Genomic DNA, 15,224 nt, shown 5'->3' with positions numbered 1-15,224 from the left:
CCCTTTTAATTTTTTAAATTTTTTTGCTCCCCCTCTCCAGGCACCAACCTGACCTTTATCTCCTGTAACCCTGTCCAAGTGATAACCACCCATAGTGGTCATAATGGGTACATCTGGTCGTGATGGCTGCACCTGGCTCAGCGTGGTTTTGGGGAGACAGATATCAACACAGTGGCCCAGGGCTAACTTGAGCAATACTGGTACTTTCGTCAACATGCAAATTTATCATCTTACTTCGACAAATAGAGGACACCCCAAGAGCACTTTGAGTTCTCATAGAATTCCCTAGGATTGAAGAGACCTTTCAGATCATCAACCTAACACTGCCAGAACCACCACTACACCATGTCCCTCAGCGCCACGTCTACCTGTCTTTTAAATACCTCCAGGGATGGCGATTCCACCTTGACGCAATTTCCTTTTGTCTTTATGGGCAAGCTGGCCCCTTGCCACCTGGGGCTGAGCGAGGCCTGGCAGCCCACAGGCCATGCCTGTCACCAGGACAAGAAGGTGGACCAGCAGGTCATGGGCACCTCTCCTCAAGTGATGTAGCTGTTCCTCTGGGCACCAGCAGTAAGTCCCCAGGCATAGCCATCTGCCCACCCCTGGCCCCAAGGCCTTGCAGTCTCTCAGAATAAAGTCGTCCCTCACCTCCAAAAGGGCAGCCTTCACCCACTGCAGGGAGGGAGAGGAGCATCCCACTGAGGGCAGTCAGCAGCGTCCCCCCAGCCCTTTGGCAACAAGCACTTTCTGGAGCCACCTTTGGGTTTGGTCTCAACACCCCAACCCAGCAAAATGCAGTTTCAGATCTGCAGGCTCCCACAAGCCTCACAGGATGGGCCCAGCCAAACAGCAGCTCCCCCATTATGGAGACCCTCCTGCATTCTCCAGACTCAGCGGTCTCTGGGGAGGGCTCTCAGCCACCTTACCCCCGACCCAAGCCCTCTGCTCCTTCCCTCACAGACAATACGGCAGCGGCTGCCCTGCACTTTGTCTTTGCCTTTCCTCACCTACCTCACCTCACACCACGCAACGCCTTCCCACCCTCCCTCATCAATGCCCAAGCCCCCGCTCCATTCTCACCTCCCCGCCTGCACCCCCAAACCAAAACCCTGTCCTGACACAACCACTGCCTCCAGGATAGAAATCCCTCAGGAACCTTTTGCCGTTTTGTGCATGCAGAAGGGAGGCCAGTGGCGTGGCAGATCCCTCGGTGCCTTCTTTCTGGTTTTTTTTTTTTAGGTTTAATTTATGTCTGGAGGCCAAATAGGCCTTGGCAAGAAAGCAGTCTCACACCATCCCACGTCAAGGATAACTGAGCAATCAGAAAAAACAGTCTTTAAAGAGAAAGGGCTTCTGAAACGTCACTCTCAGCAGAGCTGCCATCTTGCCACAAACATTTATACCGCATTTTGACCTGACAGGAGTCTATCAAGTTTTACACGAAAGACTCCACCATCTGGCCCCTTCTTTCCGCTCTTGCATTGGTACAGTGTGCACCAGCAGTGCACAGCCATGGCTTTTCTCCTACAGTCATCCACCAGCTGCCATGTGGCATCGTAGAGCGAGGGACGTGCCGTGGTGGCACGGCCAGAGACATGATCATTAGCAGGCTTGACGAGGGCAAGGTCTTCCCACAAGACACCTACCCTACTGTGAAACCACCGGTGCCCACCACAACTTCAGGAGATCCACCTCTTCTGAAGCTGGTCCTGCCTCAGCGTAGGGCTCTGCAAGTAGAGAGTCTCCTGGGCTGGGTCTCCGGGAGGCAGCAGGTCCTGGAGGAGGGAAGGCAGGATACAAGCTTGAACACAAGAAAGTTAGGGCTGTGCCAACAACTCACAGCAAGGGGAAAGGGGTAAAAGGGGAATGATCAGCTGGGGTCAGGGAAGCTTAAAATATAAAATAAAATAAAATAGTAATTCTTGGAGCTGCCAGTGAAACTCTACAAATTCCCTGCTAAAGTTTATGAAATCCACTGTCTGCATTTTTATCTGTGATATCTCAGGACAATTCTCACACTCTGGTAAGAGTTAAAAAAAAAATGTTAGTAACTAATGAATATTACCTGAATCTAAATACTGCTTAACTTACCACGTTTTCTAGTATATACTTCCAAAACATGCATGACCAAATGTATGCTTAATCTGATATAAGTACTAAATACTTTGCTTTGGCATTTAATACACCCTCATGTGATGCTGTCATGTATTCCATACCGCTATCATCATGCACAGATGGCACAGAAACACACACCTGAAAATGTTTTTTTTCTCTGGAGAAAGAAAAGAAAAAGCCCTACAAAAAACCAAACTGAAACAAGACAAAACAAAGCCTCCCAGATTTAAAGTAAAAAAAATTAAATAATTAAAACCAACAGCACGGAATTGTGACTAGTGTAAAAATGCACATTATTAATGATGACATGACCCACGGGAACAGATACACATGGGTTCAATCTTGCCAAGCCAAGCTCATTCACGTCTTTTATTCCCTCTGCTCCAGAATCTGACTTTCCTACAGACTTGTCTGAAAATGCTGCCCTGCGTGTGCTTAAATATGAACAGTTATGCTGTTCAACAGCTCAGCCACCCACACTCCTGGGTTTTTAAGAAGTTATCTAGATGGCAGCTAGTGCAAACAGTGGAAGCTTCATTTCTTAATTAATTTATTGGCTTTAAATGTGTCTTTCTTATACGTTTATCATGCAAAATAATGCACATAAAATAGCCCCGAACCCTGTTTCCCAGAGAAATACCTACCTTCAAAATTCAAAAGACTGAGACAAATCACAGCTGGGTTTATCGAGGTGTCCTCCTCCGGCCTTTGAAAAAAACAAACTTGTCTTGCTATGATCTGGTTTCCTTGCTTGGAAGAGGCATCAAAATAAGCATCTGTTTGTGCAAATATTCAATTTATTTAATAAACTGGCCAGAAAAAACACCATCACAGACCATTCTTGATACCATACAAAACACGTTTAGAAATCCTTCAGTTACATATGAGTTTATAAAAATAACTTAAAACACTATTCTAGAAATCTCAGTACATAAATTTGTTACCAGGTAGAAATTTAGGCACAAGGTGTTTTGCCCAGAAGGCTACAGAATTTACCCCCTATTCCCACCACACTACTAGATTCCCAAGAACCATTTAATAAAAGTAATCCGAACCTTTCTGCTAAAACAGAGGGAGGGAAATGAAAATCCAGATCAAAAAGCACATTCATTTCCATTACAAAGAGACATTTTTACCATTTCTTGATAAATATTTATGCAGTTCAACCAACACAGGAGAAATATTCAAGACTTAGTTATTTTTCATGGAAACCTCTATTTTAAAAGTATTGTTTTCTTAATTAAATATAAATCAGTGCACACATGGAACTAAGTACAGCTTTTAGGCCATATCTACACGGAAAATTTTTCACTGTTGTTTTTTGAGGTTGGGTGGGGATTTTGTTTGCTTGTTTGTTTGGGAGGGAGGTTATTTGGCGGTTGATTTTTTTTAATTCTACAGGCCCATTAATCCGAGGGGAAATCTCAGTACTGCCAATTCAGACCTGAAATGGTGCAGTGTACAATAGCTCACCTGGAAAGGAAAAATTTATTCAAATTGAATAAAATTGAAGAGAGCTCTTGAAAATATAATTCATTCCACATTGGAATTCTGTCTGTTCCAAACTGGATTAATTATGATTACATAAGCTGCACGATAAAGCTAAGATGATCACATCTGTGTTATATGCATGGTTGTTACCGTCAGGGGGGAAAAACAACCCTTCTGCATAACAAGGCCTTCATAAAAAGTATTTTCCTTTCTCACCAGGGAGAACATTTTCACAAATAAGATTCTCTAAAAATAAAAACTCTCAACAGAGTCGGTTCGGAAGCCAAGAAATATATTATTCTTGATGGTACTCAAATTTTTGTCCAAGGATGTCTTCTTCCTCACAATCAGGCATGGAGACATAATTTCCCCTCCATAGGCACGTGAGCTGCTAAAATGCATGTTCCTGAGGAGACCTTGCCATTGCTGTGTTATAACCTAGCACACAGAGGCACTACACAATGATCAGAACTTGTGGTAACATTCTTCGGTTTGGAAGTTCTTTGTTCAGGTAAGAAAACAGAAAGTAATAAAACCAAGCCAAACCAGCTGTTGTCCAGCTGTGCTAGCAGTTCTTCCATCACTGCCCACCAGACAATGCAGGCTTCAGGCTATGACTTCATGAAAGCATTCGTTAAATGCCCTGCTAAGCAACAGCTTGATAGTCAGTATTCCCATTGCATTGCTAATTGCCAGACAATCACCGCGAGTGACCAACTCCCACATTGCTCTTCTCCTGCGGATATGTGCTTCTGCAGATGACTGAGGATGACTTATCCCAAAACCTTTCTTCTGAATTGCTCAAGTCGGCCGCTGCGATGAAAGTCAGTCTCTGGCAATAACAAGAATGGGGGTCTCTAACCTCAGCATCCCGCCTGAAGGGTACTTTCCCCAGAACGCTTTGTCACAGTCAGAGTGGTGAACACCTTTAGAGGAAGACAGACAACATTTAGTATGACTATAATGAATTTCCTCTTCTAGAAGATCAGCATGGGCATAATGCTCAAACCCAAAGTCATTTCTTAAAGTAATAAAATAATAATGGAAAAACATACATTTAAAATCCTTGTTCCTAAATAGCACCCACACATACAAATACCCTTTGTTCTCTTCATTTACCATATGGTCTTTCTTTTACAGCGGAAAATAAAGAATTAAGGAAGTCACATGGCTTTGTACCACTTTTTCTCTTAATCCTCCTAAGTTTTTACAGTGGGAATGAGCTCAGCAATAATAAACTCCAGTCTGTACTTCTAATGAATAAGTGTCTTTATGGCTCAAAGATAACTTCTTTGTTGGGAAAGTGAAGTTAACCCATGGCTACAGTATTTACAGAGCACATAAAGTTCACCTCTGTACCTTTCTAGATATTACAGAAATGTGGAACTGATTGCTGATGTAGGTATTATGTCTGGGATCTGTATCCTCTGGACAGTACCTAAGAAACACTTAGTAAATCTAGTTTGAAAAAGTCCAATCTTTTCTGCTTTCAAGTCACATTAAGGAAACAACCTATTTGAGAATAATTATTGTAAAATTAAAAGGTATCAAAATTCAAGAATTCTACAAAACCTTGTTCAATATTAGAACTTTAGTATGCAAATATTGCATAGTTTTGCATAGATATAATATAGAAAGGAAAAAAAAGGAAATCAAACTCACTTCTATATAAATGCTTCAAAGTCGCAATAATTAGCTATCATCAAAGCCATCTCTCAGAAAGAATAAACTTAGCACAGAATATACACATTTCAGTTATGCAAATAACACTGACGCATCTAAAGATAATGGGGATCTGAAAGCTCTACAGCTTTGCTGCATTAAGGCTGCTAGCAGCTCTTCAGGAAACATCAATAAATGATATACCTCTTCCACTTTCTATAAGCATGGTAAAGCATTAGCCACAAATCAGGAAGACAAATGCATGCCCAATATATATAGCAGAAGAACAGCAATATATTTAAACTATACTGCATGGCTTGAGACAGGGTTTCTAACTCTTCAGTTTTCATCCACAGACTGACAACATATGGGAATCTCCATTTATTGTTATTTCTCTTTGAAAGACAAAGATTAAAAAGCCCAAAATTTATCTGCTTTCTTCTTGGCCAGACTGCAAGCTCTGGGTGTGCTCACCAGTTCCAACGGCTGTGGGGACCACACAACTCCCTAACTCCAGTAAGCCAGCTGGGAGTAATTTAATAATTATTGGAAACACAAGGGGGGGTTTTTTGATGGAATTTGTTAGTTATTCAAATGAAGACAATGCCTTAGATCCAATAGCTGGAAAGCTGTCATTAGCTAACTGGAATAATCACCCCTGTTTTCAGAAGACACTTTCTCTTCATCACAGATGCTCAATTAGAACACGCCTGTATTTCAAGCAACAGGGAACAGTCCAGGCTGGGAGGCAATTTTCTGTAAGGCTGAAGTCTCACCAACTCCGTGCTTACACTTACATGTGCTTTACTTTGCAAGAAATTCCCCCCAGAACTCATGCTTTCTGTAAAATAAAATGCTGCTCAAATAAAAGAAGTGAAATCTGGCTCTAATTTGTAAGCAGTGAGAAATGGGACCTTCGGTCTTACAGTCTCCCTCAACTTGAGCAATACCACGTTTCGCAGGAGGCTCTTTGAGAAATGAATTAGTACTAACGTCATTGAAGATGTCAGCATTTGACCTTGCAACACTCAGATCAGACTTCATTTTCCTTAGTTTTCACATGGATGTAAGATAAAAATAATGCCAATATTATCCATCATTCAATTCATCCAAATATGCACAGTCCTCACAAATTCCAAACAATTTTTAAGCATTTTTTTAATCAAAGAGTACCATCTTGCACTTTGATTTTTGTTTACTGCTGAAGAGATTAAATTAAGTAACAGGCACAAAAAAACCTTTTGAAGACTGGCACTAAAAATGATTGCTGTTCCCTGGAGCTTTTAAATAGTGTATTTCTCCTGAGCCAATTTCTTCCTCCCCCACTCAAACAAATATGATTATCTGAAATTACCTCCCTAAATTATGCCTAATCATCATTCTATTCAGTTTCAATTTTAGCAGCTCAGATGTCCAGAATAAATTATGACTATCATCTTCTCTTCACACTGCATACGCTAATATCCCGCTTGAGTTCACAGGTTTGAATGCCTCACTCAGAGTTCCCCCTCCACAGAGCCTCTGGTAAACTAAGGACCTGCCACCCCTCTTTAGGGACTTCCAAGAACACCATTAGATGATATTACAGGAAAAAAACCCCAGAATCTCTACTGCATATGCTCTGAAGGTGATTCACATTGCTAGTAGCCCATTCCATTAACGGGGCTCATATTATATTGCTTATATTGTATCACTTTGGAAACACAAAACAAGAGCAGTTGGACTTCACTTCTGCAGACCACCACCACCCTGGTGATCTCTTTCACCTCACACAGGAAAGTAAAAACACAGATTCTGTGCAAAGACCCACAAAAGATAGATGGTTTTTGCAGGGATCCTCAGGTCATATAACTGGCCCTAATACTACGGAAATTGGGGGAGCATCTCTGATTTATACCTGGGAGAAGCTGTCCCCCACCCAGTAGAGAAAATTAAGCTCTTCATTAAAGAAAAACAGCAAGAAAAACACAAGAAAAAAACCAATGATGGTGTGGCCTTGCGTACTTCACTTCAAAAGTCAAGTCCTTGAGAGTAAAGGAGAGATCTTTAAAAGAGCAGAATTTAGTAGAAATAATTGCCACATAGCTGGTCCCCTCCCATAGCACCAGTTTATAAGCCTATTTTGAGTACACATATATTAAAAAAACTACCTTTGATAACCACTTTAGCAGAAATAGTATTTGAAGCCTTTATAAATGGATCTTTGAGTGGGAGGAAAATTCTGTACTTCCCAGTAGAGGGAGCACTGGATTAGGAGAGACCATAAACACTTCACAAATTAACGCACTAGAAAAACAATAATCCCAGATTAAACCTAAATGTTATATTTCTAAATATCAAAAAGAGATACTTTCCTGTCCTTTTTTCCCTCCCTCCTACATTCCCCCAAATTCTGACCTCTTTAATAGAGCTCTGCTCTTTAGATTTCCAACACCTTAGCCCAGAACGCTACGAAAGCTGAGATAGGAGGTGACTTCATATACAAACCTCTGCGCAGACGGGATGAATTCCTACAGTGCTGTCCAGCTGTTCTTTTGTCACCCCACATTTCATAGCAGCTGCAAACCCTTGGGTGATTTCTCCAGCGTTTGGACCGAGGACATGGAAACCAATGATTCTCTCCTAAATACGGAAGGTAATCAAATACAAGCAGAGTCATGCATTCAGTTCACTTTAGATAATGTGTAAGATTTTCTTACTCAGAGTATATAATTTCATCAGTTCACAAAACACACCACAAATTAATGAAACCACACAAATGTGAACTATCATTAGCACCAACACATGGGAGATAATGGGTATAATTTTGTTCTCTCTCTGAAAAGGAAAAAAGATTCAACTAGGAACTCAAGAATGGGCTTCCTTACAAAGTTTTGTGCAGGAGTCCTCTGTTTACATCAACAGCATGCAAATTTAACACACACCACAGCCTGTGCTTCATTATAGTGTATGTCCAAATCGCAAATACGCATTTAAATTTTATTCAGGCAAGTTATCCCACTCATTCCAACAGACTGCTTGCCTAAGTAAAGGTGAGCACCTTGCAGAAAGGTTTGCAACATCAGGGAGGGTACGTGGTGGGTATCTCGTGAAGAACTTTCAGTTCAATAGTTGCTTATGGGAAAAGGCCACAAGGTAACGTTCCAGCTCCCCAGATGTGGCAAGAAGTACTGAACTAAACTAATGACTGCTCTTGTTGCAGCCTTTGCTGTCATTGGGGATATGGATATACCTACAGAATATCCTTAGAGACTGGCAAAACAAATTAAAAGACATCCAGTCACAAGGACAATACTGTTACTTCACACGTCTCATATCTATACTACTGTTCAACTGCAAATTTTGTCAAACTACACATATATCCTCTGCAAACAGTCTATAGAACAAGCTGTACTGACTTGACCTGCTTTTCTTAACGAAAAGCTTGCTTCTCCTTTAGCAAATGCCAACTGCTGTGGGCTTCCGGTGGCTTTCAGGGCATTAATCAGATTTTGCTGAGCATAGATGCAGCCTAGTTGGGTATCAGAAGTTTTCTGCTCCTCCCACTAAATATCACATATAAGGGCATGTGGATATATACTCAGTACACTGAAACGTTATTTTTCTTTCAGTAAGGATGAGGAGTGAGATTTACCACAGGGTTTATTTAAAGAAGAAAAGCTATAATTAGGTAATAACTAAAATGGAATTACCCTTACTTTCCTTTAAAAATATGGACATATGTAAAAACAAAACCATAGTAATGCAACTGAGGTAACTACAGTTTTAAAAGGTTACTCAACTATTTTTCATCCAGAGTAACTTTTCAACTCTACCCCTAGATGTTTAAATATGTTCCAAATTTTCAGGACAAGACATGGAAACAAATTAATGAATAACTTTAAAACACCATTAAGCCTTTTCATTTTCTTATGTAACTTTGGATTAGGAACATAACCATGGGTTCTAAAATAGCTTCCACTGTAGTGCAAACTCCTTCAGAAAGAGGAGATGGGCAAAACCAGACAGGTTTCCAAATTTTACAAAATTGTGATGTGATGCTTAGAAAGACTGCAGGAAGACAAATCTGTATCTAATGATTAAAGAAAATCGGTAAAATAGATCCAAAAGTTTTTTAGGACTGATAGCTCTATGCCACTATCTTAACAGGAATACATTTTAACAACATATTATTTTTCATAATAATTCATATTATTAAAATAAACTAATTCTTTATTAAACAGATGATGATCATTCAGAGAACGGCATACAAATTCTTTTAACCGATTGGTAATTTTGCTCGTGCTACAGCAGGTACTGTATATTTCCATACCCAGGAAATTTTATCCTAGGATAATCCTGGCATTATCACCCTAAATGAGATTTGTGCAGGCAAGATACATTAATCCTGTTAGAAGGAGCTCAAGAGTTTTATAGACACATGTGGATTTGCAGAAGTTACAAGATGTGATGGTTTCTGAGTAACCTCAATTTCAGAGAGAAGAATTTCCCTGAAAAGAATGCTACAGTTTGGGGAGAGGGGGGAATAAGATAAACTGATAAAAATTCTAACTGTTTTTACGTGCATTGATTCACTCACTTTACAAAGTTATTGAATAGTTTTAGAGATCTCTACATCTTATTTTACATGTATGGAAGAAGTATCATATACCAATAGCAACAGCAGAATTTTCTGTTTCACTAAGGGCCATTTTTGTATAAACAAATGTATTGTATTACTATAAATACCTACTACATTTCAAAAGGTACAAAAACGTAATTAATTTTAATTTGTTAAAAATAACCCATTTATAGCTGTGGTATCAATGGTGCCTATGATGAATGAATAGCTGCTGAAAGATACACTTACCTTATCTCGAATATTGCAAATTATCTTTGCATAACATTTGTTGTTGTCTCTGGATGGCACAGTCCATTCCAGTGGCCAGAAATGACTGTGGTACACCTAGAAATACAACACAGGTTAAAAAAAACCAACAACTTGTGTAATTTCACAGCAGGGAGCATGATCTTCCAAAACCCACCAGATTATCTTAAATTTGCCTCATTTAGCTCCAAAGGTGGAGCTTTACTACTGACTGCAATTGCTTTTGGAAAGCACATGGGTAAAAACTTGCAACAATTGTGACACAGTGCAAGGATGAACCATTAGCTAATAACTCTTTATCAGCAATCAGCCATGCATGTAGAATTTGGAATACATGAGATCAGGGTGAGATTCTTTCCCTTTGGTGAATGACAAAGAAGGATGCCTCTACAAAACAAGCATCCAATAATTTAAAAAAAAAAAAAAAGCCATACATGTATTACACTTCCAGGATGCAGTTCACCATGTTCTCCAAAAATTAAAAAAAAAAAAAAAAAAAGCCATACATGTATTACACTTCCAGGATGCAGTTCACCATGTTCTCATTAAATTAGACACATACAAGCTCCCCTCGCAGATGACTGTACTGTCTCTGGACCTACTCAGGATTAGGGCAAAAATATTTCTCAGAGCAGAAAAAGGGAAGACATAACCTCAGAGCCCAGGTTTAGGAGAGATGAGGGCGTGCTTTGCGTGTGCTCTCTTAGATTTACATAATCTTAGAGAAATGAAAAATGCAAAGTACATTTGACAAAAAACACAGCAAACCCACATTCTTCTGTCTGCCCCAGCCAACATCACTGGCCGGATGTCTAGCTGCAGACAAGGTTGCTCACCCACTTCAGTATCTCAGGGTGTTCTGAGACACAGTTCTACCCAGAACTCTCAACAGCTCCCCTTAGAAGCTAACCTCAGATTGATTACTATTTGAAAGAAGTTTTTAATTGATCACAACTCCAGTAAAAATATGTCCCTCCACAAGCTAGGAAAAACAGCTCAATGTTTTTTCATATGAATTGGGTTACAAAGCATTTATGAGCATGGCTATCTGAAACTGAAATTTAACGGGTCTGAGAGACAGATTCAACTCAATAATCCCAGTGAAGCTTGAAAAAGCCAATATGGTGACATGACAGAGAGGTCAGAACAAACCAAATTAGTACTTAGCCACAATACAAATGCTTCTGCATGCAAATTTTCAAAAATGGCTTTGAAAATGGAAAGTGCGTTTTCCACAAAGAAGGGTCCAGTGTTACACATGTAACAGCAAGAATTTGACTCAAAAATTTGACTCTGTTTATGTAAACTTTGTGGGGAGGACATAGTTTAAATCCCTGCCCTGTAGTCAGGTTAACAGTACTTGACACACTGCCATTTTAAGTCATATTTACTTCTTTTCTCCACAGTCCAAGTCAAAAAACATAACTGACGAAGCCAAGAGGGAGACAAGTTCTCAAGCTCTCATGAGCCACCACTTATCTTCTTACTTCCCCAAATAACGCTCCTCAGGTGATCTTCACAGGACATAAAAATTCAGTTTATTGTCAGACTCCTTCCCCTCATGCTTTCTGTAATGTGTTCCGTACAGTATTTTGTAAGAACAGCCTTAGGCACTAAATGCTTACATATCTCTAATTTCACTCTTGACCAGCAATCCCAGTGACTGAAAAGGGATCATTCACATGAGTAAAATTAAGCACATACCTCCTTAAATAGTCAAAATAAACAGGTAAAATGAGCATAACAACGTTTGGCTTTATAAAGTAAAAGGATTCCTACTATAGCAAGGAATTTGCCGCACTGTAGTTACAAAAAGCTCCACTTTGACATAAAAACCAACACATTACTCCCAGAACATATCCAGCTTTAATTCATCTTGAAGTATTTGCAGACACAAAGAAATTCTTTTTTTAAAAAAAAAAACCCAAATATTCCACCGTCAAGCCCTGTTTGCCAAAAATAGAACATATTTGCAACTAGAGCTATCAAAATTGGGGACTATTTTTATAGCATGTCTAGGAACTGCCAAGGAAGACAAAAATGTACCTAGTCCCCTCCTGCCCTTGCATCAGAATACAAAACGATGCTTTGATTGACTCTTAACATTATTTTAATTTACAAATTGGGAACTTAAAATCCAGTTGAAACTAAGGCATTTACCTCAATGTTTTCTGCCCCAAACTTCTCCACCGCAGTCTCTTCAGAATACCCACAGGCTCCGTACTCCAAAGGCGTGAATACAGTGGTTGGAACATTCAAATAGTCACACTGTGTGGCATTCAAAACAAACCAAACAACACAACATCAGTAATAAGATCAGGACATTGGGTAAAAATTCAGCAGTCTGAAAGACGGGATGAAAAGTTGGATTATTCATAATTCTGAAAGCTACCTGTTCCTTTTTAAATTTTTTAAAATTAAGCTACAGTTTTGGTTTTGTCCCTCTCAGAGGCGTTAACTAGAGCAAGAAGAGAGCGACAGTTTAAAGCCACACTGACATTAGTATGCACAGATTAAAAGGAATAGGAAATTCAGAGACCTGTTTAAAAATGTACCAGATCACAGGTCAAACTGGAGATAAAAAGTAGACAGCTCAGCTGTGTCTACAAAGCATGCTATCTTTAGCTCCGGATGCTGCAAAGGCACCACCAACATCCAAAAACCACCATCTTTTGTATCAACTGTGGCTTAAGCGATGCCAAAGAACCAAAGACATGAACTAGAGCCGTCTGGATAGTTAGAACTGCAGCTGATGCTGTGTGCCTAATCACATACCACGAGCCCTGACTTCACTGGAGCTTTACAGTGATCTCTGGGCAATCTCTGGGCCTGAGCACCCTCACTGTAAAGAAGTTTTTTGTTATTTTTAATTAGAATTTTCCTGTGTTTCAATTTGAATCTACTGAAAGGTGTCCACCTCCCTCTTCTTTACTCTCTACCATCAGGTACAAATACACATCGATATAAGAGCCCCCCAAGGCATCTCTTCTGCTGGGTACAAAAATTCCCAGCGGTCTCAGCCTCTCCTCACGTGCCAAATCCTCCACTGCCTTAATCACAGTCACGGCCCTTTGCTGGGCTTGCCCTGTCCTTCTTGTACTGGGGAGCCCAAAACTGGACATAAATTCCAAACTCATCTCACCAGAGCCAAGCGGAGGGGAAAAGGTCACTTTCCTCCACCTGCCGGCAATGCTCTACCAGGATACAGCCCAGGATGTCACTGGCCCTCTTTGCCAAGAGGGTACATTGCTAGCTCACAGTCAAGTTGTCCTCCAGACCCCCCCCCACAAGGCTTTCTCTGCACAGCTACTTTCCAGCTGGTGGGTCCCCAGCCTGTGCTGGTGCATGGGGTTACACCTCCCCAGGTGCAGAACCTTGCACGTCTCCTTGATGAACTCCATGAGATTCCTGTCAGCTCATTTCTCCAGCCTGACAAGGTCCCTCTGAGTGACAGCACAAACATTGGGTGCATCAGTCACTTCCCTCTGAGTGACAGCACAAACATTGGGTGCATCTTCCCAACTTCCCCTCAGTTTTTTATCATCTGCAAACTTGCTAAGGGTGCACTCTGTCTTATCATCTAGATGATTAACAAAGATGTTAAACAGTACTGGACTGAGTATCCAACCCTGTGGCACACTACTAGTTACTGGTCTTCTGCTGGTCTTTGTACCGCTGGTCACAGCTCGTTCAGCCAGTTTTCAATCCACCTCACTGTCCCCTTATCTAGCCTGTACTTCATTGGTTTTTCTATGAGAATGTTACGGGAGACAGTCTTAAAAGCCTTTACTAGAGTCAAAGCAAACAACATCCACTGCTCTCCCCATATCCACTAAATCTGCCATAGCAGACTGGCAGGCTGGTCAGAACAATTTAATTTCTAGTAATCCTAATTTTTAAAGAATTTCATTCTAATTAATTTCCTTCATGACTGGGGATCACGATGCTGCTTACTATTTTTTCCCCACCTATCCATAATACTTCATTATGTTTCATACAATCACCCCTTCCAGCAATGTAAGCCAGGATCCCATCTAAGTAGTTACTCATTTCTTGGATTCATTGAAAGAGATGATTCTTTCTTTGGCAGCATAAGGATTTTCATACCTTGAAAGAGAGATATCTGGCATAAAATGTAAATTAAGACATATCCACAGTATTGCAGCAAGAAAAAAAATTCTGGCTCCAGCTATGGTTTTCCTAAACTTTGCCTGGCTGAAGTAATGACATTATGCACACTGATTCAGGATTCTGTTACCACAATACCTGCCAACCTAAAACAAACAACTCAATCAAGCTCTAAATCTGGCCAACAGCTGAACTTGATATGAATACAGCAGGATCTACAAGAGAAAAGCCTTTATGCTCATACCCTATGGTTACGAAGGTGAGACGAGCACCCACATCAATGGTGCCTGGATAACAGTTCTTAAAAGGCACCTTCCTCCAGATTTAAAGATAAGGTGTAAATGAGTACCCGTGTTACTTCTGTTTGGACTAGGATAAGTTGACTAGTATGAAAAGGAGATACTAGGATAAATTGCACTAGTATGAAAAATAAGCAACGAATTGATGAATTCAACTTCTCGGGTACAAATACGTGCTGACTTATTGGTGCATTTGATCTTCCTTTCTGTCCATATTCAGTTATAACTATGTATTGCATTGAAAACACATGGATGAGAAGTGAAAAAAATAGTGGAAATAACATTGAAAATGAAGAGCATCACAAACCCCTATTACATTCTATTTAGGGACTGTAGGTAGGTTTAGTAAATTGCCTATTAATTAGAGTTAAAGCACTTAATGGGATGGTAATGATTGCTGATTTTTAGGGAAGGTGGTAGAGCTAAAAACAAGTTAAATGATCTCAGTTAATTTTATTATCATTATACTCTGAGAGTAAAATAAAACTTTTAATAGGAAAAAAAGATACTATGACTTAATCCATAAGGAATAAATTTCATCCTGCACAATTAGCAGAACATATCTGCAGTAATATCTTTGCAAGGGGAAAATTAAAGTGATCATCAAAGCTAATCCTGAAAAGCCTACTGAGTTTTCCATAAACAAGCAGATTTGCACT

The 15,224-nt window shown here is 40.1% G+C and overlaps 1 protein-coding gene across 1 annotated transcript in view; it reads right to left on the bottom strand.

Moving 5' to 3' along the window:
* Window positions 1–2,895: 2,895 nt before the first annotated feature.
* The window catches only part of TXNRD1 (thioredoxin reductase 1), a 36,207-nt gene continuing 23,878 nt past the window's right edge, over window positions 2,896–15,224 (bottom strand). The window contains exons 11-13 of the mRNA XM_014937524.1: window positions 10,121–10,216; window positions 7,759–7,893; window positions 2,896–4,535 (exon numbers count right to left, since the gene is read on the bottom strand). Of these exons, the coding sequence (XP_014793010.1) occupies window positions 4,473–4,535; window positions 7,759–7,893; window positions 10,121–10,216 (294 nt within the window). The 3' untranslated portion in view covers window positions 2,896–4,472. The remainder of the gene's footprint in view (window positions 4,536–7,758; window positions 7,894–10,120; window positions 10,217–15,224) is intronic.

This window comes from Calidris pugnax, unplaced genomic scaffold, assembly GCF_001431845.1.
Source record: "Calidris pugnax isolate Ruff unplaced genomic scaffold, ASM143184v1 scaffold1, whole genome shotgun sequence".
In the NCBI taxonomy this organism is placed as follows: Eukaryota; Metazoa; Chordata; class Aves; order Charadriiformes; family Scolopacidae; genus Calidris; species Calidris pugnax.
The sequence above is the reverse complement of the archived record's forward strand: the minus strand, read 5'-3'. Positions and strand labels throughout refer to the sequence as shown.